At 51.9% G+C, this 27871-nt stretch overlaps 1 protein-coding gene across 2 annotated transcripts in view; it reads left to right on the forward strand.

Annotated features, from left to right (window-relative positions):
* The window catches only part of ADAM12 (ADAM metallopeptidase domain 12), a 331659-nt gene that overhangs the window by 264381 nt on the left and 39407 nt on the right, over window positions 1-27871 (forward strand). For both annotated transcript variants that reach the window (XM_079136781.1, XM_079136782.1), the window contains 7 exons: window positions 5414-5591; window positions 9994-10083; window positions 11689-11884; window positions 22793-22901; window positions 23009-23207; window positions 25148-25225; window positions 27528-27636. In XM_079136781.1, the coding sequence (XP_078992907.1) occupies window positions 5414-5591; window positions 9994-10083; window positions 11689-11884; window positions 22793-22901; window positions 23009-23207; window positions 25148-25225; window positions 27528-27636 (959 nt within the window). The remainder of the gene's footprint in view (window positions 1-5413; window positions 5592-9993; window positions 10084-11688; window positions 11885-22792; window positions 22902-23008; window positions 23208-25147; window positions 25226-27527; window positions 27637-27871) is intronic.

The raw sequence follows: 27871 nt of genomic DNA on the forward strand, positions 1-27871 counted from the left end.
CTGAGTCCTTGGCTCCTGCCGGGCCCCAAGCCCCAGTGGCTCTCTGGGATGTGAAAGGGATTGTGATCTGGGTACCTCAGGACAGGGTCATAATGAGTACAATCTAATATTTGGTGCTATTAAGTTCTTCTCTTGAGACCTGAAATAACTTCAGATTATTACATTTCATGCATGGGGCGTCACAAGGCTAACGGTGATTTTTTTGATACTTTCTCAGTGCTGAGCATCAATCCACTAAGGACGTCTCAGTGCAGAGAGGGGAGGGAGCAGGCCTTTGACTCATAGTTCAAAAATAGTTGCTAAGAGGGGTGACGAGGGCGTGGAGTCCTTAAGAACATGCCTCAGTCATGGCAGCGCCCGCTCCTACTCGGCAAAGCTCCCTGTCTAAGGACACTCGGGGTCTTCTTGCCATCGGCAGGACCTGCTCTGAACCGTGAATGACACCACCCCACTGGGGCCCCCCTGGAGCAGGGGCTGCCTCTCTGAGTGTGGTCTGGCAAGAAGAACCTCCTTCCCGCTGTTGGATAAGCCCTCCGGGACAGGCATGGCCCACCATGGCCCTTGGTGTGTCCGCTACGTCTTCCTCTTGTCCTTTGCATGAGGGCCTCAGATGCGCATCCTTCCCAGGAAGGCCCCCGGTGGGGCTCCACGCGGGGCCCACCCTCCTCCCGATTCGACGTGCATCCGCCGCCGTCTCGTTTCTGTCCTCAGCCCTTCCCTCTCTCTCCCTTACTGGCCTCCCTTTCCTGCTTACCCATCCGCCCAGTCTGCTTGCTCCACGGGCCTGGGGTGCGTACGTTCTGTGTCGAACTCATACTTGCAGAATGGTGGGAGGATGAGTGTGTGGGGCTCTGCTTCCCCCTAAAGCCTGACTTCCCCTAAGTCCAAGGGCGCTTGAGAGAAGGTCACCTGGCCTCCCTGGGGAGGAGTCCCGAAGGACAGAGCCAGGAGATTGTCCACCAGCAGAAAGTGCTCCTTGGTCTTATCACCATTTGTCTTCAAAAGACCACTTTTAGGCTGGGGTTAGGCTCAATGTGGAGCTCACCTGGGACACTCAAAGCCCCGGTTTCTGTCCCCAGACCAGGAAGGAAAAAAGAAGAAGAAAAGCCTTGGCCTTCAGATGACGGCATGGCTTCTCTCCCAGGGACAGGCCGTGGTAGGAGCACTGACTGACCCAGGCCCAGGAGAGGCAGGACTATCTGGGGAAGAACCAGATAGTCTGTCTGCGAAGTCCGGCGGCCCTGTGGTGTAGACCCGCTCCATGCCATGCGTGGGCAATCCCCACCGAGGGTCCTGAGGGCAGCCGCATCTCGAGACCTCCCTTGGCATCCGAGGAGGGTGCTGCCGCCGTGTTAAGGCACTTCAGGGGACTGACACCTGAAAGTCATTCCTCAGAGCAAAGCTAAAACCCTGGGCACTGGACAGGTAGTAGTCGCCTGGGATTCTAAAGGGGAGAGAACTTGACCAGCACTTGGGGTTTGTCCTTCAACAGCATAAGAATAAGCTAAGGGGACAGGAATCTGTCATCATGCAGAAACTGTGCGTCCACCTGACGACATCCAGCACAGGCACAAACCTGGCAAGAGGTCCTCCCCAGGCCCCGGCAGTTCAATTCCTGCATTGAAACTGAGCTCGTTCGTCTTGTCTGCTTCTACCCCTTTTCTTTAATGTCGACCCCTTCCTTCTGAACCGGAGCGTGTGTCACACGGAAGGCGTGGCGCGGGGACGCTTGCGGGGGCTGGGCTGTGAGGAGCGGACTCCCTCCCTTTCCTCGGCTCCCTGCACCAAGCGCTGAGGCTTATCCCAGTGTCTGCAACTCGCTTTTTAAGCCTGTCTAGAAATCGCTTGCCTTCCAGAAGGAGCAGGTCCTGCCGACGCTGAGTTTCCGTCCCTCAGTGAGAGCAGGGCTCCGCCTCCTGGATCGGTCTGGAGAGGCGCGTGTCCTCGGAGAACTCAAACCTGGGAAGGTCCCACGGTGCCTGTCTTCCTGCAAAGAGAAGAACTGCTCTCAGTTCCCTGGGTGACAGATCAGTCTCTTCAACACGAAACTTTAGAAGTTGAAAGCACTACACTCCGCAGTGTGTTGAAGCAGTCCGGCGTCACTAGATACCAGGAATGGCACTCAATCTGCCAAGGCAGTTACATAGACCTGGAAAGGGACTCTGTCCCAGCGCAGCAAGGCGGTCCCGTTTACTGCCTCTGCACCCGACGGAGCAGGACGTCCACTCGCTAATCCATCTATGGATCAGAATCGTGCTCCGCAGGTGGAAGCCCGGGGTGAACGGAAAGCAGTGGGGCTGGAGCAGAGTCCTGGGTTTGGCTGTGGTCAGATCAGGATCTCGAGCTATCGCCAGGCTCAGTCATTCATGGTGGCTAGTCTGCCTTCTTCAGGGAAGCCAAGCACTTGTGTTGGTTTGGCCACTTGACTGAGCTCCAGTTACAATGTCATCCTGTAAATGTCTCCATGGGGAAAGAAGGCTGGGCGTTCTGGAAAGCAGGCCTCGCTCCCTCACTAAGTAGTAAGCCTGCACTTCTGGCATGCCTGCCCCTTACAGCCCTGCTGCCCCAAGGCAAAGGAAACCGTCTTTGTAAAAGGGCAGCAGTGACATACTGTACGTCATGTACCTGAGTTAGTCTGTTTTTTTGTTGCTGAAATAAAACACATGGTGCAGGATTCTTTATAAAGAAAAGAGGTTTATTTAGATGACGGCTCTAGAGGTTCAAGGGCATGGTGTCATCTTCTGCTCCACTCGGGTGAAGGCCTCATGGTAGATGGCATCATGATGGCAGGAGTGTGTGCAAGAGGGAGGGGTCACATGGCAAAACAGGAAGCAAGAGGGACTCAGGGCCCAGGGCATCTCACTTTTGCAGGAGCTAGCCAGGGTCCCTCGGAAACCATACTGACCCCTCTGAGGGCAGCACCCCCAGGGACCTGACCGCTTTCCTCCAGGCCCCTCCCAGTAAAGGCCCTGCCACCTCACCACATCAGCATCCTAGAACCAAGCTTCCAGCACACGACCCTGTGGTCCACCCTCAAGCCACATCCACAACACTAGCTTCCATAGGAAGAAGCCCCGAATGCTGAGTGGCCTGCAGGTGAGAGGTGCATTTCCCTTCCATGTGACACGGGGGCTTCAGGTTGTAGCTGCCCTCCCTGCAGCGAGCCAGGACCCGGGATAGGTCTGGCTCTGCCTCTCCTACAGTGTGGAATTCCCTGATCTCAACTTCAGGGAGACAAAGGAAGACACAGGGAAGAAACACCTGCTTAGATGCCACAGACCCAAAGTGGCCCTCATGTCCCTTGGCAAGAATCAGTCACGCAACCCACTCAAGTGCCAGGGGCCTGGGCAGCCTCTCTAGACCACGGGAGGATGTGTGGCTTTGCTGGGAGTTGGCTGACTCGACCACAATCCTTCATTGTCCGGAAAATTTGAGGCAAGGACAGTACCTGCATTTGTGGGCCACCTCTGCCCTCTTCCACGGGTGCCAGGGAAGCCAACCATTTGAACTTTGGGAAGCTGAGTGCCAATATCAGCCAGCCCTGGCCTACAGTGGGACTATGTGTCCCTAGATCCGTGGGACTGAGCAGCACAGTCATTTGTACCTTTGGGTCCTTGGCATTGACCAGTAAGCATGTGCTCCTGTTGTAAGCTCCAGGTCCTGGGAACTCACTCCTGTCACGTTGTTCCTACCTGTACTGACCCCTGTGTAGCCACTCTGTCTGAAGTTGTTGGTTTGAAAACTTTCAAAAGACCATTTCTGTTTTGACTGGACACTTCCCCCCTCCCCCAGTGGCTATATGCAATAAGCATTTATTTCTTGTTTTTTTTTTTAAATTCTTTTTTATATTGTAAACAAATGGGATACATGTTGTTTCTCTGTGTGTACATGGAGTCAAGGCATACCATTTGTGTAATCATAAATTTACATAGGGTAATGTTGTTTGATTCATTCTGTTATTTTTTCCCTTCCCCCACCCCTCCCACCCCTCTTTTCCCTCTATACAGTCCTTCCTTCCTCCATTCTTACCACCCTCCTTAACCCTAACCCTAAACCTAACCCTAACCCTAACGCTAACCCCTCCCACCCCCCATTATATGTCCTCATTTGCTTATCAGTGAGATCATCCGTCCTTTAGTTTTTTGAGATTGGCTTATCTCACTTAGCATGATATTCTCCAATTTCATCCATTTGCCTGCAAATGCCATAATTTTATCATTCTTCATGGCAGAGTAATATTCCATTATGTATATATGCCACAGTTTCTTTATCCATTCATCAATTTTAGGACATCTAGGTTGGTTCCACAATATGGCTATGGTGAATTGAGCAGCTATGAATATTGATGTGGCTGTATCTCTGTAGTATGCTGATTTTAAGTCCTTTGGGTATAGGCCAAGGAGTGGGATAGCTGGGTCAAATGGTGGTTCCATTCCAAGATTTCTGAGGAATCTCCATACTGCTTTCCAGAGTGGCTGCACTAATTTGCAACCCCACCAGCAATGTATGAGTGTACTTTTTTCCCCACATCCTCGCCAACACCTATTGTTGCTTGTGTTCTTGATAATCGCCATTCTAATTGGGGTGAGATGGAATCTTAGGGTAGTTTTGATTTGCATTTCTCTTATTACTAGAGATATTGAACATTTTTTCATATGTTTGTTGATTGCTTGTAGATCTTCTTCTGTGAAGTATCTGTTCATTTCCTTAACCCATTTGTTGATTGGATTATTTGTATTCTTGGTGTAGAGTTTTTTGAGTTCTTTATAAATTCTCGAAATTAGTGCTCTATCTGAAGTATGAGTGGCAAAGATTTTCTCCCACTCTGTAGGCTGTCTCTTCACATTATTGATAGTTTCCTTTGCTGAGAGAAAGCTTTTTAGTGTGAATCTATCCCAGTTGTTGATTCTAGCTTTTATTTCTTGTGCTATGGGAGTCCTGTTAAGGAAGTCTGAGCCTAAGCCAACAAGTTGAAGATTTGGACCTACTTTTTCTTCTATAAGATGCAGGATCTCTGGTCTGATTCCGAGGTCCTTGATCCATTTTGAGTTGAGTTTTGTTCAGGGTGAGAGATAGGGGTTTAGTTTCATTCTGTTGCATATGGATTTCCAGTTTTCCCAGCACCATTTGTTGAAAGGCTATCTTTTCTCCCTTGCATATTTTTGGCCCCTTTGTCTAGTATGAGAAAACTGTATTTATTTGGGTTTGTGTCCATTTGACTGGACACTTCTTGTAGTGGCGTTGGCTCCGTGTGGGACAGATGTGGGCACGTTCTGCACCTGCCTCCTTTCACCCTGCGTATGTACACTCTGTTCACGGAGACCTGCAGTGCACCCCACCAGGCATTGCCCAGACAGCCCAGGAGAAGGCAGGAGGCCATGGGGCCCACGCTCACTGGGCTCTCTCCCCTCAGGTTCCCCTTCCCCATGGTGTTCAGCAGCTGCAGCCGCAAGGACCTGGAGACCAGCCTGGAGAAAGGAATGGGGATGTGCCTCTTCAACCTGCCGGAGATCAAGCAGGCTTTCGGGGGGCAGAAGTGTGGGAACGGATACGTGGAGGAAGGCGAGGAGTGTGACTGCGGGGAGCCCGAGGTAAGGGAGCCATTTCCAGAACGTTCCCCTCGGGTTCTTGCTGGGCAAAGACCTTGGAGAAGCCGTGCAGCAGAGGGAACGTGCTGGAAACTCAGGATGGAAGAGTCCCGGGTGGCCACCTGGAACAAGCCCCACACGCTGGGGTGGCTTTCTTGAATTTTAACTATTGCGCAAAATAAGTTGTATCACTTGATTTAAATAGATGAAGAATCTTCCCTACTGAAGGCAGAGCAATGGTCTGGGTGAGGTGAGGACAAGAACAACAGAGAAGCTTTTAGCTTTGAGTTTGACCGAGAAGGAAGCCTTGAAATTGTAGCTTCAAAGAGCCACTGAGCACCATTTCTCCCTCTGTGTGGGGCATGCTGCTAGAGGGGAATTAGAATAGGCAGAGCCCTTGACCAAGAGTCCGCGCTCAAGTTGAAATTCTGCCGCAGCCTCCTCTGCATGCAGGGCTCCGGGCTGCTGGCTCTGGCCCTTGCTGGCTCTTAGAAGCAGGAAGTGAAGCGGGAGTGTTTGTGTCCAGCACAGGGCTTGTTCAACCCCATCAATCTCAGGAAATGCTCTTGTTTCTATAGGTTCCAAGACAAAGTTAATCAGTGTGAAAAGCCTAACAGAGTTTTTAGTCTCCGAAGAGTCCTAAGAAGGAGAGGACACAGTAGCAACTCCCAGTGAAGCAAGAGCTCCCTCAGAGCTTGGAGGAGGTTGCATTTAGAATCAATCAAAGAGGGGCTGGGATATGGCTCAGTTGGTAGAGTGCTTGTCTCACAAGCACAAGGTTCAATCCCCAGCACCGGGGAAAAAAAAAGAATCAATCAAAGCAAGGAGTTTGTGTAGCAGGCAGCTGCCCTGAGGTCCCCTCCCTCCCTGAGGGCTTACCCAAGCCAGGGTGATCATCAGGGTCAAGGACGGCTTAGCTAAATTTGAAGATGGGCTAAGAAGGGTTCAGAAAGAGTGTCTCAGAGGGTCACTCTGAAAAGGGGACTAGGGTGGAAGGAAGACTGCCTAGACTCAGAAGCATCAGCTTGTCCCTGTGGTTAGGAGAAGCCTCGCGGTGACCCATCCCGGGGGCCTGCCATACCAGGAGGCTTGGGCTTGGCCTTGGTCTGACAGTTTCTTCCAGCACGGTGGAGGCTGGGTCACAGAGGGGTGTGGAGGTGGTTTTGCACAGTGGCTCGTGCCCTTGCCAAACTCAGAACTTAAGGATAACAGCCTGTTCGCAGCGGTGGTGGATTGTGCTCAGGATGCTCCGGGAGTGGTGGCTGTAGAGGAACAAGTCCTGATTACAGCCTTAGAGAGACTCCTTAGGACGAGCAAAGGAAACTAGCCCGGCTCGGGATGGGGCTTGCGCAGGGGAGGAGGCCTTGTTAATTACTTAAAGAAGAAACATAATTAGCTTAAATTACCCATATTCTCAGGAGAGGCCATGTTGACTTAAAGTGGCTAGTCTCTGATTTGAACTCCCTGTAATTGTTTACTAATGATGGCTCTTCATGGAGCCGGGAGCTCTCAGGCTTGGAGTGACTCCGTGAGCAGCGCTTGCTCCCCATCACCGCCTCGGCTCACGTCACCACCACCGGCACCTCCAGTCCTCCCCGTCACCACACCAGCTTCCCCTGCCAATGATCCCTACCGCCACGGCCGTCTCCAAGCTGCCACCACCACCACCAGTGCCTGACACTGCCGGCCGCTGGCGCTCATCTCCGTGAAGAGGGGTGCAGATGTGGAGGGTGCCTACTCTCTCCAGGTCGCACCCGGCATCACGGCCGGTTATCAACTCCTCCTCCGTCACGCCACATTCTACTGGCCTGTAATTTCCAACTTGGTTTTCTGTGGTGAGGGTCCTTGTTTCATAAAGTGAGTTCTCGATATTTAAAGAGAGTTCTCCTTCCCCTCATCTAAAGTTCTCCCTTCCAAGACATTTTTCAAAGTCACAGTGAGCTTTCGGCCTGACTTGGTAGTTTTGCTCTTTAAATTTTTCATGATTTGCCTCCCTAGACTCAGGCTCCAACTGCCACCAGCAGTGTGACAGAGAGCCCATTTCCAGTTTCCAAACCGCTCTGCCTGAGACTTTCGGTCTTATTAGAACTCTTGGTCTGGTTGGACTGTAGACCTGCTCCCCGGGCTCTCTCCCACTCCCCAGTGCTCAGCCCTGCGGGTATTCCTGTATCTTCTGGCCCAGAGAAGGGCTCAGTATGTCGCCACAGCAGGTAACCAGCCAGTGCTGGGAACAGAAGGACTTCTACCTGCACAGGGTTGGACCCAGCCTCAGCCGGACTCCCAGAAACAGTCTCCCCCTCTCCATTCCAGGAAGAAGCATTCCCGTTCTATCCCAGGGCACTGGAACTGAGAATCCTCATCTGCCACCCACTGTGTGGAATGACAATTAGGGCCGTGCAGAGCCCTCCGTAATGGCTCCATTATTCTTCCTTCTTTGGAGACTTAGTATTCATTGGTTCTGTTGCTTCTCTGTTGAGTACTAAAATAATAAATGTATCACCCAATGAGGAAGTTGTCTCTTCTGAGAAATATGGTACTGCAGAGGAAATGGATTCAGAGTAGTTAAAAGGCAGGCGATTGTCGCAGCCTTGAAGCACAGGGCGTTGGATTCATATCCGCAGAAGGACATCCTGGTGACTTGCTCACTCCTGCAGCCGGTAGGCTGGGAAGGCAACCTTATCTCCTTGTTTAAAGTCACTAGCATGCCAGGAGCCTGCAAATAGCTCTTAAACTTACTTATCTTTCTCACATTATCAATCCCCTTTGAAGTCAGACATTCTACTTGGCTGAATTTCCATTTGAGTCGCTGCTTATATTTTTAGTGATTTGGGGTGGGGGGCAGGGCTATTAAAGGATTTAGGGACCCAGATATTGGATGGCTGACTTAATTGAGAATTTTCTGGTCATCTCTAATTTGGTTAATCTATCACCAGTTGAGCCACTTAGACCATAACAAGCAGTACATTGTGGCTATACGCTTGACGGCACCTATCGGTATTGCAATCAATGAGCTCCTTGTAAAAAATCAAATCAGTTGCTAAACTTTTTTTTGAATTGTAAGTCCATGAGCTAGAAAACCTTGCTGGCATGAAAGTTATAGCCATGACTTCTGGTTGGCAGTTTTATCTTATTGTATATATTACACATTCCGGATGTTTATAAATTCTCAAACATTTAAAATGTAATAACTCTGGAAGTTTGTATGATAGCAGCAAATGGCAAACACCAAATGAGAGCATAATTTATGGTTTCCCACAGTACACAGTTCAGGTACCCAGGCAATTTATTAATTGCATTTGTGATACTAATGATAATTTTTTTTCAAAAAAGATGGTGTTTAGGAATAAAGTATTACACTATTAAACTTGCATACAATTAGGTTCACCCTAGCCAATACTCTATAAATTCTTCAGAGTATATTGTACATAGACTAAAAGAACACTGATAAATTAAACAGTATTAAGGACTCTATAAATCGTTCCCTCTTATGATAATTATAATTTCTTCTAAAATGTGTAGTCTCTCAGTCATCAGAATGCTCAACTGCACACAGACTTCATACATTTGCTAAATGTATGCAGGCGTTTGAGAACTAAGTTAAAGATGTTAAGCTCATATTTCTTTTGTTAGGAAAAAACGGTGCTTACGAAGCACAGCCTAGTAACAGAGCTCCTTCCCTGGTTTTTGTTTCAGAAAGGGCAGGGCACCTGACCTTCCACCTGCTTAAATCCCTTGACAGCCGGTGGGCTTGGCCCCAGCCCTCCTTCCTGCTTCTTAGCCATTCTGATGTTGGGTTCTGGCCCCCAGAGCACCTTCAGCCAACAGCCTACGTGTGCTGGAAGGGACTCATCCACATCCATCTGTCTAGACTGCAGGGAATCGGGGCTCAAACCTGACATCTGACTTCCCTTGAGATGAAAGCATTCTGCTTCTGTTCTGTTTTGTTGTGATACCAGTGACTAGACCCAGAACCTCACGCATGCTAGGCTAGCGCTCTATAGCTGAGCTACATCCCCAGCCCTATTCAAAGTGTCTGTTTTTGAGAAGCAAAGATTGTATGTTTGTGTTTGGATAAGCAATTTCCCAGTCCTCTGGCGGTCGTGTTGCTGTTCATTGTGGTGAGCCCTACGTAGAGTCTGCTCTGGAAGGCCCAGCATGCTGCTGTCCAGCCCGGCGTCCTGTCTGGCCATCCAGCTGCTTTACCTCTCCTGAAGACACTCGAGCGCTACTGACCTGGCCAGGGACCTGCAGACACAGTCAGTTCAACAAGGTGAACCTGACCCTGAGGCAGGCTCACTGTTCAGGAGCTAGGCCCACAGGTTCTTCTGCAGTCATTTAGGGTGTGACATTAGGGTGAGTCGTTGCTCCGGGGGACCGGGTCAAACAGATCCCCTTCCCTCCCCAGGAATGTACGAATCGCTGCTGCAATGCCACCACCTGTACCCTGAAGCCAGATGCTGTGTGCGCACACGGGCTCTGCTGCGAGGACTGTCGGGTGAGTCCACAGGCGGCCTTGGCACCGGTCACAGATGGGCTCAGTGGTTCAGATCCAGTACAGGGCCAGCAGTAGGGCAGGACATTCCAGCGCTCACGCGGTAAGAACCGTGGCTCCTTCTCAGGCAAGTGCATGTTAGCCATCTCTTATTTTTCAATATCTTCCAAGCTTCCAGTGAAAGGCACATGTTAATCACTAGTCATCTGTGAGAGAGTGTCAATCACTAGCCGTCTGTGAGAGATTGCTCATACGCCAGCAGAAAGCCAGCAGGATCACAGCACTTGTGCCCCACGTTTGTGTCGTCAGTGGCACATGGGTCCCGCCCCACGACAGGCCGGTGCACAGAGAATCAGACACACCCTCCACCAGACTCCTGCCAGGTCCATCTGCCTGACGCCAAGAACATCTGGCAGGTGGGCCAAGAACCTATCGGGGCTGGTCCAGACATTTCGCGTCAACATCTCGACCTTAATGTCCCCCTGGCGGCACAGCTGAGGGTGGCAATCTTAGGCCCTGGCCATCCTTGCTGTTTGAGGGCATTTGCTTTGGCCGTCCTCTGACTTGTTGATATCTCACAGAATAGAAGCCTGAGTTTTGGATTCAAAGATTCTATGGTAGAGTTTTTTTTCTTGTTAATTGAGCAATCAACCTTGGCAGGCCACTAACAGGAAACTTTCTCCTGCCCTGCTGGATGGAACCTGTGATTTAGCAGTGCATTATAACATTTTACCTTCGGCATCAAGATAGCCTTCCTGGTGGTCGTTGACCTGAGGGGAATGTTGCTAAGAAGCCCTGGCCCAGCTGGTGGTGAGAGGTGTCTAGAAGGGCCTGGGGAAGGTGGGAAGAGGGCTGAACCCAGCTCAGGTGAGGCTCAGGATGGTCACAGGGAGGAAGAGCAGAGAGAGTCACTTGGCAGTACCAGTGTGATCCACATTTATGACTTTAAGCAAGTTCTTTCAGATCCCAGACCTTCTAGAAGTTGACTAGTGTCTTATCAATTGCCTTTGAGAGGAATATGCAGGAAACCAAGCCCAGGACTTGGGGGTCCCTGACTATGTAGCCTCAGACAAGTCACTCTGAGCCTTAATTTCCCCAACTGCAAAAAGATGAGGCATCGGTCAGAGACTTTCTGCTGCCCTTTACCATACTCCCTCTTTACCTCTCCCTGCTCCCCACTAAGTGCTAAAGGGAGGGTGATAGTCCCATGACTTCATGACAATGTGACATTGCCATTCAGATTATGCCCTTGGAATCATTTATGTAGACTTGCCCACAAATGCCAACACTTTGCATGCCAATGTCAGCTTCAATCTGGGGATGGTGCTGGCAACCAGAGAAGAATCTCCCTGCCAGGTGACCCAAGGTGACAGGTGCCAGCCAGCAGCCTGTGTGCTCGTTACTTTCCTGCAATGAAAAAGATGCCGCTCTTGGTTGCCCCGCCCCCTGGCAGAGAGATGAACCCCAGAGCCAGGGCAGGGCTTTGAGCGTCTCTGCTTCCCAGTTCTTGCCCCTTCCTGTGGGCCGTATCAAAATGGCCTTGCTCGGCTCTGCCTTGGCTGTTCCCTCTTCCCTCTGTGCACACTCCGAGCCACCCTCTCCTTTCAGCTGAAGCCTGCGGGGACCGCGTGCCGGGCCTCCAGCAACTCCTGCGACCTCCCGGAGTTCTGCACAGGAGCCAGTCCTCACTGCCCGGCCAACGTGTACCTGCACGACGGGCACCAGTGTCAGGGGCTGGACGGCTACTGCTACAACGGCGTCTGCCAGACCCACGAGCAGCAGTGCGTCACACTCTGGGGACCAGGTATGCGGCTGCCACCATCTTGACACTGGGCAAGTGTGCCCTGTTCCTAAGTCCTTGCTCCTGGAATGACCACCCATGAACCATTCTGTCCTGTTGGGGGCAGCCGGCTACCAGCAAGGGGTTGGGAACATGCTGAGATAAAGTGGGCAAAATGGACACTAGCTGGCGCTGCACCTGAGGAGCAGCCAGAGAGGCGTGAGCAGCTCCTGCGTGCTCCATGGGGTGACAGGGATGGGTCAGCCAGGACTGCACAGGCACCGAGGGGGACAGACAGAACTTCCCACCACCACTCAGGTTGCGGCAATGCCTCTTCATGCTCTGACAAGGGTGCCGACCAAGGTCTGAGGAAGCTGCTGCTTCCAGAGGGCTCGGAGGGCTGCGCAGGGAGGGCCCCCACTGGGACTTGCTGCACCAGAGGATCTGTGACCAGGAAGGACAGGGAGCACTTGGATGGGAGCCCATGGTGTGGAAGGGCCAGTAGGATGGGAGGCTGGGCACCAAGACCCAGTAGGGGACATGAGACGGGAGCGCGAGGGCCTGGGATGCATTTGATCTGAAGGCAGCGTGATGGGCTTGACGTGTGTTCTAGAAAAGGCACCATGTGGCCAGGACATGGCTGCCACAGGGCCGGCTCAAACGAGATCATCAGGTCCACCACCTCCTGGGCAGCATATTTGGGGGGCACCCGCCCATTTGTCCTTTCTGACCCTCCAATTCGCCCCAGAAAGGGCTCAGACTCCGAGATTGGGAGTCAGCTGCCCAAGGACATGTGGCTGGGATGGGGATCCGCCATGGTGACCGGTGTGCAGATGTGACTCCCACTGTACATGGTCACCCCAACGAGCGAGTGGGGTCTGTAAGAGGAAGCAGAAGCTCAGTGGAGAGGGGTGGAACCAGCACCCTGCGTGTGTCTCCTACACTGGGCCTCATGGGTCCAGGGTGCCACCCCTGGGGAGCCATTGGGATCGCTGCCTGTCTCCAACTCAGAATTCCAGCTGAGGATCCTGCGGAGGGTTTCCTCAGAGTGCCTTGTAATTCTCCCCTGCCCTCACCACTCCCCATTCCGTTGGCTACAGGGATGACCTCAGTCCTGGCCAGAGAGCCCAGTGGTGGCAAGGCCACTGTGTTCAGCCAAGCTCAGGCCACAAGCCAAGCATGCGCAGACAGCAGCTCTGGCTGGAGCGACGCCGATCCAGATCCCTGCCTGGCTCTTCTGTGTGGTTCTGGTTTTAGGGGTTATGAGGGAAGTAAACTGAGCCAAAACTGAGACTAAGCACAGAAAACTTTTAAAGTGACGTGGAAGCAGTCACCAATCGTGGAGAAGGTCACCAGGAGCTGAGTCCCACCACAGAGCCCAATGCCCCAGCCAGCCATGATGCCCCTCGGCATTGGCACTTCCAAGGTTGAAGGAGGAGCAGGTTGGACATGGTGACCTTCACTCACGAACATGCCTGGGTAGGTGGGATGAAGCCTGCGGTTTCTGGCCCTGAGTGCTTCGTCCTTGGACCCTGAGCTGCCCTCGGCCCTGGCCCCTTCAGAGGCTAGCCATGAGGTTCTCCAGGCAGGGGTGGGCACCTTGTTGTAATGGCGAGCACTGAGAGGCACTCACTATACCTGTACCACGTGGCCATAGGGCTCTGAATGATAAGCAAGGTCACTTTGGGACAGTGGCTACTGCTGCAGGCCAGAGACTCAGAGCCTCAAGCATCACCCATGGCCATCTGTCCCAGCCCTTCTGCAGTCAGTAATCTCCCTTCTCGAGTTACAAGGGCCATTACCTGCTCCCTTCCAAGGAGCATTCAGTGGCCAGAGCACACGCAGCCCGCAGAGCTCTGGAGAAGAGCAGGCTGCTTCGTGCCCTGCATGATGTAACGCCTGGCCCCGTTTCCACAGTGAGGTCAGATGGAACTCCACAGCTCTCTCCGAACCACTGCACTGCGTGACTCAGCTGGCTGCGTGCCCTTGAGTCGTGGTGACCAAGGCTGGTATTTATTATCTCATCAGACTAATCCTTCCCAAGCTGCCTGGCCATAGAGAGAAGGAGCCAGTCAGACCGGCTGACAGACAGATGACCTGACCCACAGATGGACTTCTCAGAAGTGATGCAATGAGAAGTCACTCTGAAACTCATCCTTGCAGCTGAGGGTGAGGATGGAAGCCTGACTGGCCAGGAAGCTGCACCACTCCCTGAGGAGGGGCTTCTCAGGCCCCCCAACTTGGCTCTGCTCGCTCCTGCCCACCCTCTTGCTGGTAGCTGGGAAGGCCTTTCTTTGCCTGGCCGTGGTGGGGTTTGTCAGAGTGGTTCATTGCACAAAGCCCCAAACACATCACAGGGACCTGGTCTGGAGACCTACCTCGGGCTCATGACTGCCTGGTTTCACGTACCTCTTCCAGTCGCTTCTCTATACAACAGACTTCCCCAGGAGAGCACAGAAAATGGAGGACAACCACCAGCTGTGGCCTTCGGTGCCAGGGCCTTCTTAGAATGGCCCCAAATACCTCCTTGCAAGTGCAGTGTGACCCCTCCTGCCACATTGGCAGGGCAGCTCAGTTCTCCAGGTGAAGGGCACCCCGTGAATTTCTGTAACTGCTGGAAAGAATGATTGCAACCTCAGTGGCTTATGACCACACAGATTTATCATCTCACACTTCTGGAGACTAGAAATCCTAAACTCAAGATGTTGGCAGCCAGCGCTGCTTCTGGAGACTCCAGAGGACAGCCTGTTTCCTGCCGCCTCCAGCCTCCAGAGGCCACCTGCGTTCCTTGGCTCACGGCCCCTCCATCTTAAGGGCCCCAACACAGCATCTCTAAATCTGTCTCCCTGGCCTCCGCTTCTGTAGCCTGATTTCTTTCTCTGACTCTGATCCATCTGCCTCGGTGGTATAAGGACCCTTGTGATCACACTGAGTCCACCAGGTCATCCAGGATTCTCTCCCCATCTCAAGATTTTTAGCTTAATCTTACCTTCCAGATCTCTTGTGACATGCAAGGTAATATACACACAGGTTCCAGATTAGGATGACCTTCCTTTGCTGTTAGTGCTTTACAATAATACATGATGAGTTTATTGTAACGTTTAAATGTGCACATAATGACATAATGTGGTTTACCCATTTCATCCCCACCTCCCTCCCTCTTCCCTCCCTCCTCCCTCAGATGGGATGACCTTATATGGGGGAGGGACTGGCATTGAACACATAACTTGCTAGCAGGGCCGCCTTCAGCCAATTGCTCAGCCTTGTTGTGCCTCATCTGTAAAATGGGGATAGTGCCCTACTTACCCCGTGAGCGTATCATTACCCTCTAACACAGCCCATAGCCTGTTCTATGTAATATGTTGTAGGATGACTCCCAATGCACAGCACCTGGTGCCTCTAAACGCTGTGAACAAGGTGAAACTTATTCACAGACTCGTGAGCAAAATGCTTAAGTCCTTGGAACTCATGAAAAGGGTTGTAAGAGGATCATGGTCAAGGTACATTCGATGGGGGCTGGGGCTGTAGCTCAGTGGCAGAGTACTTGCCTCGCACATGCACAGCACTGGGTTCAATCCTCACAGTACCACATAAAAATAAATAAATAGAGATATCATGTCCACCTGCAACTAAAAATCATGTTTAAATTTTTTTTTTTTTTTATTTGAAAAGACACATCAGGAGGAGGAGAGCAGCCATCTAGGAGACTTTATGGCTGAGGTGCCTCCGAGTAGCCATGTGCCAGAGTGGAAGAGGAAGGGTGTTTCCGGCCTCCAGAGTGGGATAGACGGAAGTGCACGGGTCAGTGGGACCAACCAGGGAAGTGCATGTGCTGCATTTGTGCAGAGCTGGAGCTGTGGCTTGGAGCGCAGAGGTCCTCATCTGCCACCCCATTCTCTCATTTGTGAACTATTTACTGACGTCTGCTCTGTGTAAGATGCTGACTCAACAGCTCTGATTTTGCCAGAGGCACAGGCTTCCCACAGTCCCTCGGTGCTCTTGCTCAGCCCTGGAGTGGAGTCAGGATGTGACTCCATCCCAGTGTCCTCTCGGGAAGCACTGATCCTGGGCAGATGCAGTCCTGGGGGCAGAGGTGACTTCCTCAGCCGGGCCCCTGGCCAGCCAGATGTACTGGGTTGAGAGCGTTGAAATGTGTTGCTGCGGAGCTTGGTTTGAATTAGCTTTTCCTGATGGAGAAAGGGGACTTACTGTGGAGAACACATGGCAGGGTCTGCTGCCCCACTATCAGTGAAGGCCCCGGGGCTATGGGAGGCCCCTGGGAAGCACAATAACTCAGAACCCAGGACCCACTGAGTCCCTGCCTGATGGCCATGCCCCTCACACCCTGGTGACCTGGCCAACATGCTGAGTCACCCAGAATTCTCCAGGCATATCCGGGAGTCCATTACTCATGCCCCAGAGCTGGCTACCCACATGTGAACCGGATGCAGCCCTTCCTTCCTCCTGAAATGGACTTTTCTCAATCCAGCATTATATTTCAATACAATAATCCTCCTTCCAAATCTTTCTGCAAATGAAATGACAGAAAATTCAAAACATATGCCTTCAGTTCCTAACTGGCAAAGTGAAATGCTTTCAGAATACCTTTTGGATTTTTTTATTCGCTAATTTATTTTTCAATTGCTCTCATTGATACTGTTGATAATTTTCCTGTTGGCTGGGGACCTAATTGTTTTTCTCATCAATTTTTCTCCCACAAGTCTTGCATCTCAAGACTTCGTGTGTTGCCGTCACAGACATAAATGTTATCTGTAGTTCAAACAGCACCCCTTGGTTTAGCTCTCTTTGTCCAGCTTAGTCTTAATATCCACAAAGATTGTCTGTCATTGTGACATGACCTTTCTCCCTGCTGAAATATGGCTGGATATTTTTCTTTAGGGAGCAAATTTATTTTTGTGCTATTGTTTGTCAGAAGCCCTAGCATGGTGACTGAGAATGGGACTCAGCAACCAATCTCGCAGATAATTCCATGATAACTACATGCCTAGAGCCACAAACAATTTGCCTTGGAGAAGTTCTGAAATATGTCAGTGTTATCTGTTTTATCACTTACCAGAATCTAGTGTCATTTGATTTATGCAGTGTGAGCCGGCCAGACGATTTTTATGGACTAGTAAACATTCAGTGTTTATCTGCAAGGCTGGTTTAAATGAGTTCGAATTGCTGAAACCCACCTGGGGCAGTGTGCATTGACTGATCATTTACAATGCTAGTGACTACAGACGGGAAGAAAAGACATTTTTGCCAAGAGGAATCGAGAAAGTCTTCCTTTTATCCCAGTGCATAAGAAGGAAGTGATCACATGCGTTCCTGTGGACTTCATTTTCTGATGAATGCCAAGGCTACTCTGCAGAAGAGAGACAGGGAGAAGAGTCTCCAGTTGTCTGTGGAAGCGCCTCGTCTGTGGGTGATGAGCAGCAGGCAGGAGGAGCTGATTGAGCTGGAGAAGTCCATTTGCATAATAGAATCATTTTAAGTAAAAGATTAGAATGAGTAAATTGTGGGCTTCATTTGAGATGGCATCGTGTCTCCTTCAAAAGACATAATGACATTGGGAACTTCCAAGCCACAATTACAAATATAAGTCCTATCACTCTGAAGATAAAACTGGTAATTAAAATCTATCACTTCTGACATAATCATAAAATACAGCATGCTGTCAAAATTCCCTCTGAAAGACTGAATTTTATCTCTTGATAATGGCAAAACACCTAAGTGTTCCATTATTAAGAACTCAAAGACATGAAATTGATGTAACGGAGAAGCAGTAAGAAACTCCTTCCAGGACGTAGACCTGCCATCCCTTGTCTTCTTTGAGGCACTTTAAGGGCAGCAACTTTGAACCCAAAATGTGCCTCTGCATTGTCTTGCAAGTGGACAGAAGCCATTCACGCTCCCAAATCATTGATCATTCTGCCTCTGAGAAATGCCAGCTGACAGTCACACACAACAGCCAGCAGTGTCGCTCTGGGGGACCCTCCTCTACTCTAACGGATCAGGGTCAGGAGAGCCCCGGCCCTCGGGAGGCTGGCTGGGGTTGGCCCTTCGCATCCATTTCCTGTAACATTTTCTTCTGACGCTCCAGCTACATCTGCTCCCAACCACAGCACTTGGGTTCCTGCTTATAAGTTTTCTTACTGTACTTCAACTTGGAGGAAAAGATTTCTCTTCCCAGGAAGTGAAGTGTCTCTCTTCTCATGACCTAACTGCATTAGATGGAAGGAATGCATGAAAAATCCAGAGTTTCAGAAAAGATAACACAGGAGTCAGTCATCTCCCGGGGCATCTGCCCCAAGCTCTTCACTGCAGGGCACACATGGCCCCCTCTGGGAGGGCTGGGGGCAGGACAGGCTGGCCCCAGTGGCCTTGCCCTCACTCCTGCCTCACTCAGCTGCTCTGCGGAGGCTTGGAGCCTCCCAAGGAGCAAAAGCAAGCACAGCAAACATAGGAGAGGTTCATCTGCAGGAGGGAGGAGTGGGGGAGTCCCGGAGGACACAGCGGCCTGGACCCTCGTCAGCAGCCATGATCCAGGGAAGACACTGACTTACCTACTTTGGCCACGTGCCCAGCATTGACCAATCATAGAACCTGTGAGATGAATCTCTCTGATTAGACAAATTTGGATCTTAGATCACCCCTCTGGCTTGGGTGGGAAAGTGAACTCCATCTGAACCATGCAAAATGGATTCCCTGTCTTTGCTCCTGGAAGAGGGGGCATGGGAGAGGAATGTTCACAGCTGTCTACCGCAGCACAAACCATTGTTGTGAACCCCAGATGTTGCCCCAAGCCACCAGAGGGAACCCCTCCCACTGCACAAGCTCTCCTGGAAGCGGGGCTTCCACCCTGGGGTGGGTGTGCTGGAGAGCTCTAGCAGGGCTCACTGGCCCAGGAAATGACCCAGAACCCTCCTGACACCATCCTGCAAGCTAATATCAGAGGTAGGGTAGCAGGGGCAGGTTGTGAACTAGACCAAGTCCTAAGTGCTTGTGCCTTTGTAAGTTTGGTTTGTTTTGAACCCTTGGTCTTTAAACATCTTTGTTTCAAATTGGCGATTTCTCTTCACGGCCTGGAGACTTGAGGACAGGAACCACTGGCCGAAGGGACAAGAACAGGCATCCTCACAGTGGCGAGCGGTGTTATTGCTGTGCCCCACTGGCAACCGCATGTCCTGGCCATACAACAGTAAATGATGATGTGGCATCTCCTACTCCCTTGTGTTCTGGGTGACAGATCAAAGGAATAAAACTCTTGAAAAGAGACCAATATTGCTTTCCTGGGAGTGTCAGATAGTTGACCTTTAGAATCCCGCATCCTTCAAGACACTGGACAAACCAATCCCGGAGTGGAATGAGTTTTGCTGGCCAAATTCCAACAAGCTTTGCTAGTTTAGAAACTGACTTCTCTCCCGGAAGTTTCCAAGCCATCCTACTCAGGATTTCTTTTTTTCCCAAATCAGTAGGCATAAAACTATCTCCAGTGCCCACCTCTTGGAGGGAAGATCCACTAGACATACTCGGACTCACGGGATCTACCATCCGATTCAGTTCAGCACGGAGCGGCTGGCCTTGAGGCCTGTCAGTCATTCCCTGGAGAGGATTCGGTGGAGCTGGAACCCAGTCTTGCATCAGTGGTGTGATGGGGCATGTTTGCATCCTGAGAAGGAAGGAACGACAGGCGTCTGTTGATAACCAAGTGGTTCGAAGGGGGAGGAGCACAGGACTGTGGCCGGGTGGACATAGCACGCTTCGGGCTCTAGATCCATGAGTTAAGCCCATCTTGGCCACGTCTACAGAGATCTTCAGTAAGTTACTTAAACTCTGAGCCTTGGTGTGAAAATCTGTGAAATGAGGGTAAGTGGACTTCTACAGGGTGGTTACAAGGACTGAAGACACTGCATGTCATTCCCAGAGCAATGCCTACCAGTGGGTGCCCACAGACGGCATGCCCATGACCCAAGATGTGGCAATCACTTGAAGAGTTTGCTAAGACAGAGAAGACTCACCAGAAAGGTGACCTTCATTCCCAGTGGAACAAAAAAGGAGTCAACTCGGGAGTCTTTACCGAGGGTCCTGGTGTCTCTTTCTAAATGACACTTGGTGCCTCCTCAGAAAGACAAGGTTCGGAGGCCCAAGCTGTGCGGGTTCCCAGAATGACCCAGGCCTTGGGAGCAGCAAGGAGGAGATGGGACGGGCAAGTCCCTGAGCTGCGACTGAGGATCTCAGTCCTCAGTCCGTGAGGACCTCCTCATGGTTCCAACAATGCCACTGTGCAGAGCGCGTGCCAGACTCCAGCTCCCGCAAGCCTCTCTCCCCGCACTTCCCAAGGCATCTGCTCACTCGTGCTCTTCGGGGCACCCCCATCCATTTTGCGATTCTCATGAGAGAAATTGTAACCACAGAGACAGAATCCACACAAGCATCAAGGCAGCGTGGAGGTGCGGGCAGAGCGGCCCCACTCGCCCCCAGACCCAGGAGCCGTGTCCACCAGAAGCTCCTGGCCTTCCTTGTGTGGTGTTACGAGGTGGGGAAGAGGAACCCGCCGTTTCCTGCCCCGTTTCTTCAGCCCTTTGGCAGGTGGCATCAGCACAGTGCGTCCCACATCATTGATCTGGCTTCACTCGGGCTACAGGGCTGGACTTACTCTGCTCTCTACCCCTGAGGCCCAGGGCAGCGCCCTCAGGAGACCTCCGTCACTGTCCTGGAGGGAAGGGCCCAGCCCCGCCTCAGATTGTCCTGCCCTGGAAGCGCTGGGAAGTCAGGCTGCATTTTCCACCACCATTCCCAGGCTTTTCGGCAAGGTATGGAGTGAGACCCACCCTGAAGGACTGAGTGGTGGGATTCAGCTGGGAGCCTCTTCTTCAAGAGCTTTTTCCTGACTGATATTTAAAAACCAGCGCCCACCCCCAAACACTCTCTATTTCCCTTCGTAGCACCCCACCACCGGACTTCAGAGGAACACGTTCATTACTCTGTTTTCTCTTTCTTGTTGCAATTTGTAAGCAGGCAGTATTGTCCAGTTGGGTCACTCCATGGCGCTGGTGTCTGGAAGACCAGAAGGGCTGACTAAATACCTGTGCGTGGTCCAAGCCTGCAACACGGTGGACGGAAGGAGGGTGGTGAGGAAGGAAAGAAGTCTGGACGGTTGGAAGGGAGACAGACTGACAGGCAAGCCAGAGCGCGTGGGCTCCTGCAAAGCACAACCACTGCCGCGCTGTCCAGAGCCAGGTGCCACGGACTGTGCATGTCAACCCCTCCAAGCTCCTTGATCAAAGGAGCCATTTAAGTACAAGCTACAAGTTCCACACTGAGCCTCGCCTTCCACATCGCTCCCTCTTCAAGAGGAAGGCAAACACAAACTTAGAGGGCAGAATGGGGAAGAGCCTGAGGCGTGCCAGGCAGAAGCTGAGGATGTCAGAGGTGCACCCACTGTGGGCAAGGAAAGGGAGGCGCAAGGGCCAAACCCTCGCCATTTTTCCTGGGCAGAACTGTATCCGGGTTGGGCGGCGCCCCTTAAGAAGGAGCCTGGTATCCCAGCAGCATGGGAGGCTGAGGCAAGAGGATCACAAACTCAAAGCCAGACTCAGCAACTTGACAAGGCCCTAGGTATCTTGGTGAGATCCTGTCTCAAAACAGTAAAGAAAAGGGGACTGGGGGTGTGGATCAGTGGTAGGGTATCTCTGGGTTCAATCCCCAGTAACCCCCCAAAAAACAGAGTTTGGGGGGCCTCTGTAAAATGGCTTTTAAAAATCAAAGAAGGGGAAAGTGCGAGGTGCGGCCTGGGGAGCCCAGTGCAGAGGTCCAGGACTGGGTACGCTGCTGACTTCGCCTGGGGCAAGGCAGGTTGTGCTGGGCTGTTGTGTCGGTTCTGTGCGACAGTCGTGTCTGTCAGCAGCCGAGGAGGAGGAAACAGGCAAACGTTAAAGAACCGTGAATGTGTTTATGGACGAGGGCCAGCCTTGCCCATTGTCCAGTCAGAATCTAAAGTCTGCTGTCACCTTGGAAGGCCAATGGAACGCCCTGGAGTTGGGAGCAGAGAAGGGCAGGGGCAGATGTGGTCTCCAGGAAGTTGGAACCTGGCAGTTGGAGGTGACATGAAAGGAGGTGCCCAAAAAGGACACCGCTGTGTCTTCCTGCCTTCCTGCTAGCCTTCAACCCTTGCCCCTGCGCACAGGATTCAAGAGACCTCCAAAGCCATGGCACCGCAGGCTCCAATTACATGCCGTCTCCTTCCCTGGCTGCAAGATGAGGTAAAAATGGCCACTTCCTGAGCTCTCCAGCTGCCATGACCCCCGCTGCAGGGGGGCTGTCATGCTGTGCACGATGACTGCCAGGGTTTATGACTCTGTGGCCTCCAAGAGCATTCTCTGCCTTGCAAAGAATAGGCACTAATTGAAGCCAGTGCTCACTCCCGTAGGAAGCTTTCTGGTACTGAAAGTATCGTACAGAATCGCTGCTTTGCTCATTTGTTCTCATTCTCTCTCTCATCGCTCCCCACGTTAGTCATCATGACTTTCTGGAGCCTGCCCTGGCGTGCGTTCTCTCACCGGAATTGTGTGGGATGTTGCTAAAGAGAGCAATCTTCCCCCTCTGCAGCCAGCCATCAGCTGCCTCCTGCTCCGGATCCAGTCTGGCTGCAGAGCCAGGCCTCCTCCCCTGAGAGGCTGCACGTGCCCTGGGCCCTGGACAGCAGGCCTCAGGCACAGCGAGCCATGAAACCTGGGCTCTGTGGCCAGCTGAGCCGAGTGGGCGCTAGCCATTGACCTTGCACCGGGTGGCTCTCGAGGGGTCAGTGGAGAGCTGGGCGCCATTCCTCCGAACAGAACATACCTCCCCTCCCCCAAGCCTAGTGCTGCCCAGAGAAAACCAGAAACACTTGCTGGAGGTGAAGGTGCTATTGTGCTTCTATTCCAGGTGCTAAACCTGCCCCCAGGATCTGCTTTGAGAGAGTCAATTCCGCAGGTGATCCCTATGGCAACTGCGGCAAGGACTCCAAGAGCTCCTTCGCCAAATGCGACGTGAGGTAAGGCCTCAGTGCATCCTGACAAGGTCATCACTGTGCCTTCCCATGTGGCTTAGGGTTGGTTCCAAACTGCTCCTCTTTGAGGCTTTCTCTTCTTACTCCTCCAGAGATGCTAAATGTGGAAAAATCCAGTGTCAAGGAGGTGCCAGCCGGCCAGTCATCGGTACCAATGCTGTTTCCATAGAAACAAATATCCCACTGCAGGAAGGAGGTCGGATTCTGTGCCGGGGGACCCACGTGTACCTTGGCGACGACATGCCTGACCCAGGTCTTGTGCTTGCTGGGACGAAGTGTGCAGATGGAAAAGTAAGACCCAAATGCTCACTTGTATCATTAACGTAAGTCTGGAATGGGGCCCGTTGAAAGATGGCCCATTCAAGATCAGTGCCTGAGGTTGGCTTGTTTCCCTAAGTCCACATCTCAGGATGTGGTCTCTGGAATCCAGTTCTTTGCACCAATAAGAAAAAGTCAGTAAAACCTAGATTCCAGACTGACCACTGAGTTGCAGATTTGGGAAAATCCAACTTGTTTTTATGGCCGTTTAGTGTCAATAAGTCATTCCTATACCCCAGATGTCATGAGAGTTTCAGACGAAGAAATAACTCTGGAAAGAAATACAATGGGTAGCATATTGTTCTGGGAAATGTGGTTTTGGTTTTGGGCACAGGATTCTGGGGACCTTTCTCACCTGGAGAGAATGGGAAGTCAGATGTATATCCAGAGTCCTCATAGAAAGAATAAGAGGGAAAGAGGGGCAGCTAAGAGTCAGAGGGGTGTCCTGGCAGACAACAGGGAAAGGTAGCCACAGATATTTTAAGATATAGAAATAAAATCAGTTTTTCAAAGGAAAAAAGAAATTGAGATTCTCATGTTCTGACACATGTTATGATTCTTTTTTTTTTTTTTTTACCAAATTTTCTCACTGTACTAAATGATAGGAAGTTAACCAAATGTTTTAGGAAAAAAGATGAATCAACTCCCAAATGCCTTTTTTAGGCACATTTTAGCATGATTTGGACTCTCTCACTAGCACAGAGGTCACAGGAAAGAAAGGACAGATGCAGACTGTTTCCCTTGAGAGTCTGGAAGGCAGGAATGGCCTGCAGTCGCAGCCCCTGTCCCCTGTCCCCTCTCCACATGCTCCTGCGGCCACAACGCTGTTTTCCTGAGGTAGGACGGTACATGAGGCAGGCCGCACATCCTGCGTGTCTCCTTGGCCATGTTAGATCCCAGGCCTTGACATTACAGTACACCAGTTTCTAAGTCTGAGCAGCCAGAGATAGGAGTGCCAGGGACTCTGCTTACCTTTGGGACATAGTTGACCTTGCCCCTGGGATCAGGAGGCCAGCAGCACCTGTGCACTGCAGCTCTGACTGGGTGCACCTGCGTTCACTGTCACCTGAGAATCAGCTGGAATGTGACAGTCTGCTTGGCCAGGGTCCACCCATCCCTCAGATCTGCATGGGTCAGTGCTTGCTTGGAAGAGTGTTTGCCATGTCTTTCATGAGCTATTGGGTCAAATGGGGACCTTCCCATAGGAAGGGTCTACCTAATTAAAATGCTTCTGCATTGCAAACATTCGATCCTTCACCTTTGATCCCACCATTTGTAACATCTTATGAGGAGAAAGGGCCTGATCCCTGGATCGGAAGCAGGTCACATACCTTCGATGAGACTGTGTCTCTCAACCAGTACAGTGTTATCTGGCAAATTCCTGCCTCTGCAATGCTTGATAAACACAGAGGAACCTGGTCCCTCTGCCAGACTTTTCTGTTGATGGTTTGTGTCATGATGATGCTACTTGTCAGCTGGAATTTTGAAAATGTTCCCTGTTTCCATATCTCTCTTTGAAGACTCTTGGACCCCGAATTCTTGGAGTCTTCCCAGGCCCCAGAGTCAGGACTAACCCATCTCACCCAGAATATGTAGGTTTCATTGTAATCCCTGAACAAAAGTCATGAGAAAATCAGTTACAATTTCAGGATGCACTAAAGCCGTTTGAAACGCCAGGAAGCATAAGAGGATTCGTGAGTACTGAATTCAGTCATTGGATTTGCTCTTGCAAAGTGCTGAGCTTGGAGTTAGAAGGCAGGAGCGTGTCCACGTGGCAAATGCACCAAGTACTGCCCCCACGGTACCCGAAAGGGGAGTCTCCTCCAAGCTTCCTTGGTCTCCTCTTTTTTCGTACGTAGCCACGGGGAGGGGAGCAGAAGTTCTGAGGTGCTCGCTGTGTTTCCCTCCTGCAGATCTGCCTCAACCGGCGGTGTCAAAACATCAGCATCTTCGGTGTCCAGGAATGTGCACTGCGATGCCACGGCCGAGGAGTAAGTAGCCGCCCGCCACCAGCCCCCCGCAGGCTGAGCGAGAAGTCACTCTTCCTAGAGGCTCTTGCAACCCACAGCTTTTTAAAACTAGAGCAGCCCGCGTCTTCTCCATATTTTCTTCTAAAGACGTTAATTTTCTGCGACCTTTACATAGCAGAAGAAATGTCATCTTCGTTTCACGGAGAAAATCAGGTTGAGTGGTCATTATCTTTTAAATTAGCGTTCCGTGATTCTGAGAATTTTGTCAGCTTCAGAGTCATTTGAAAGCTCACCTAGCTTGTGGGGAGCCTCCCATTAGCATTTCAAATAGAGCTGTCTGTCTTGACCCATCTCTCCAAATAGCTCTTCCCAAAGGGATGAAGGCAAACAGTCCACCATGGTGTCCATGGGCTGAAGCCCCTCACGACCGGTCCCCACCACAACAGGCCGTCGTGGTTGGAGGCGCTTGAGGGGAGAAGAGGACTATTCAGAATGTGATTTATTCTTCCTGATGGGCTTAATTATTTCCAGTGGAATCCTATTCATCTTGATTAGCTGTGCAGCGGCTCATTGTTTTCCTGGAACCTTTTCTACAGAAATCACGCTCTAACATCTATTTCTAAGGCCTCCAGACACTTGCCAGTGATTCCAGCGTAGCACTGTGGGGTCCTGGTGAGCTCACGTCGAGCCACAGCCATGATGGATGGCATGTGTCGCTCCTCCTGGACTTGTTGCTGCTGCTTGGCTGGCTGGTGGCATAGCTCAGGAGCGCTGTCTCCGCTGGGTCATGGGTCTCCCTCTATTGGCTGTCAGAGGCCAGCTAGTCCCACCCCTTCATCTTACTGACAAATCTAGACGTACATGGGGGGATGATGTGTCCCCAGTAACCAGTCGCAGCCAGGGTAGGGGGCTGAAGCCTCCCTTTCCAATATCCCTGGCACCTCACGTGTACACTGGAGAGGAAAGGCCCACATCTTCTGGACCAGCTGGCCATGATCTGGTGACAAGGACCATGGCCACAGTCCCTCCCTGATAAGACCAGGCTCACCTGTAGCCCCAACAAGCAGCGTGTCAGGACTGCGATTTCTCTGTCACAAGCTGCAAAATGGGCAGGGTCCACATGCTGCAGCAGGAACTGCAGGGACCCCCCAGGGCAGCGCGTGAACCTCCCGGGTGGTTCGTGAGCCCCAACACCTGCGAGGAACAGTCACCACAGTCGGCACGGGCAGCACCACAGGCTGGTCAATGCTGCGTGTCGCTTCACAGAAGCTTCCGACTCATGACTGCCCATCTGGACTGTCAGTCTTCATACAAGAAGTGGGGGGTGCGGGAGGCAATCCCACCAAAACAAGTGACTGCCAGTGTTGGAGCCATCAAAGTCAGTGAAGCAGGGACCCTCACAGGAGACACGCTCCAAATGTTTTATTTTGCCTTAAAATATTGGGATATATCTGGCACCCATGTTTTGGTGCAGGGACTTCAGGGTTGTTTACTGATGGTTGTTCTGCTTTCACCTCTGTGACTAAACCACCAGGAAGGTCACCATCTGCAATTTACAGTCTGGTTTCCTTAAGTGGAGGGGAAACTTGGACACTCCACAGCCAACTCAGTACTTGGCGCTTCTTGTCCCCACCTCCCCAAGTCACTCTGCCCTTGTCCCACACACTCCTAAGTAGTCGGATGCTTTCTGGTGACTCGCCTTTGTCCGGTGTTCCCAAATCACCCTAGAAACAGGTCCTCTGGTCTTCAGGGTCATATTCCATTGGCTCGTGCACTAGTTCACAAATTATATGAATAGCAAGAGTGAGTCCCACCAGTGCGGGAAGAGCCGCCTCCAGGAAAGGGGGCCCAGCCTCAGAGCTGCCTCAGCCCCAGCCTGCAGGGACCTGAGCACTCGGCCTCCCGAGCCTCATTCCTGGAGGAGAAGGACCGTGCCAGGAGGCTGCTGGCTCTCACAGTGCCCCAGCAGTCTGGTTCCAGGGCCCTCCTTACTGCTGGGAGGGCTTCCCAAACTTAAGAAGGACAGGGAGAGTGAGAAGAGGCAAGGGAGAAAGAGCTGGGGAGGCTTCATAACCCCCAGCCTCTGGGTGGCTGGTGATGGGCTGATGGTCCACACCCACAGCCTCAGGCCCTGGCCTCACTGTGCTGTTCTGGGCTGATTCTTTCAGTGACATCTAGAGATGTGCAGGTGCCAGTGGGGCGCTGGCCGCAGGGCCCTTGCTTTGGCTGTGGTGCTCAGTTAGGGCTCAAGCATCTAGCCCGGCCCACGCGGAGGGGGCGCCCTAACGCTGCTGCCTGCGTGTCTTCCCCGCTGCCCCCAAAGGTGTGCAACAACAGGAAGAACTGCCACTGCGAGGCCCACTGGGCACCTCCCTTCTGCGACAAGTTCGGCTTTGGAGGAAGCACCGACAGCGGCCCCATCCGGCAAGCAGGTCAGTGAGGTCCCTGTGTCCCAGCAGGCGGACACTGAGCTCCAGGGCAGTGACAGCCAGTGGGCAGTCAGTGTGGGTGCAGACATGGCCGGACAGAGCCTGAGGCCTCCCCCAGTTCCCAGCGTGGCCTGAACTTCCCTGAGGCTCCTGGCTCCCTGCTCTGACGAGAGGCGGGTTTGCTGCTTCCCTGGGCTCTGACCCTTTGCTCAGCTAAGGCATCATCTACAGTGAACTG

The sequence above is a fragment of the Sciurus vulgaris genome (genome assembly GCF_902686455.1).
Source record: "Sciurus vulgaris genome assembly, chromosome: 4".
In the NCBI taxonomy this organism is placed as follows: Eukaryota; Metazoa; Chordata; class Mammalia; order Rodentia; family Sciuridae; genus Sciurus; species Sciurus vulgaris.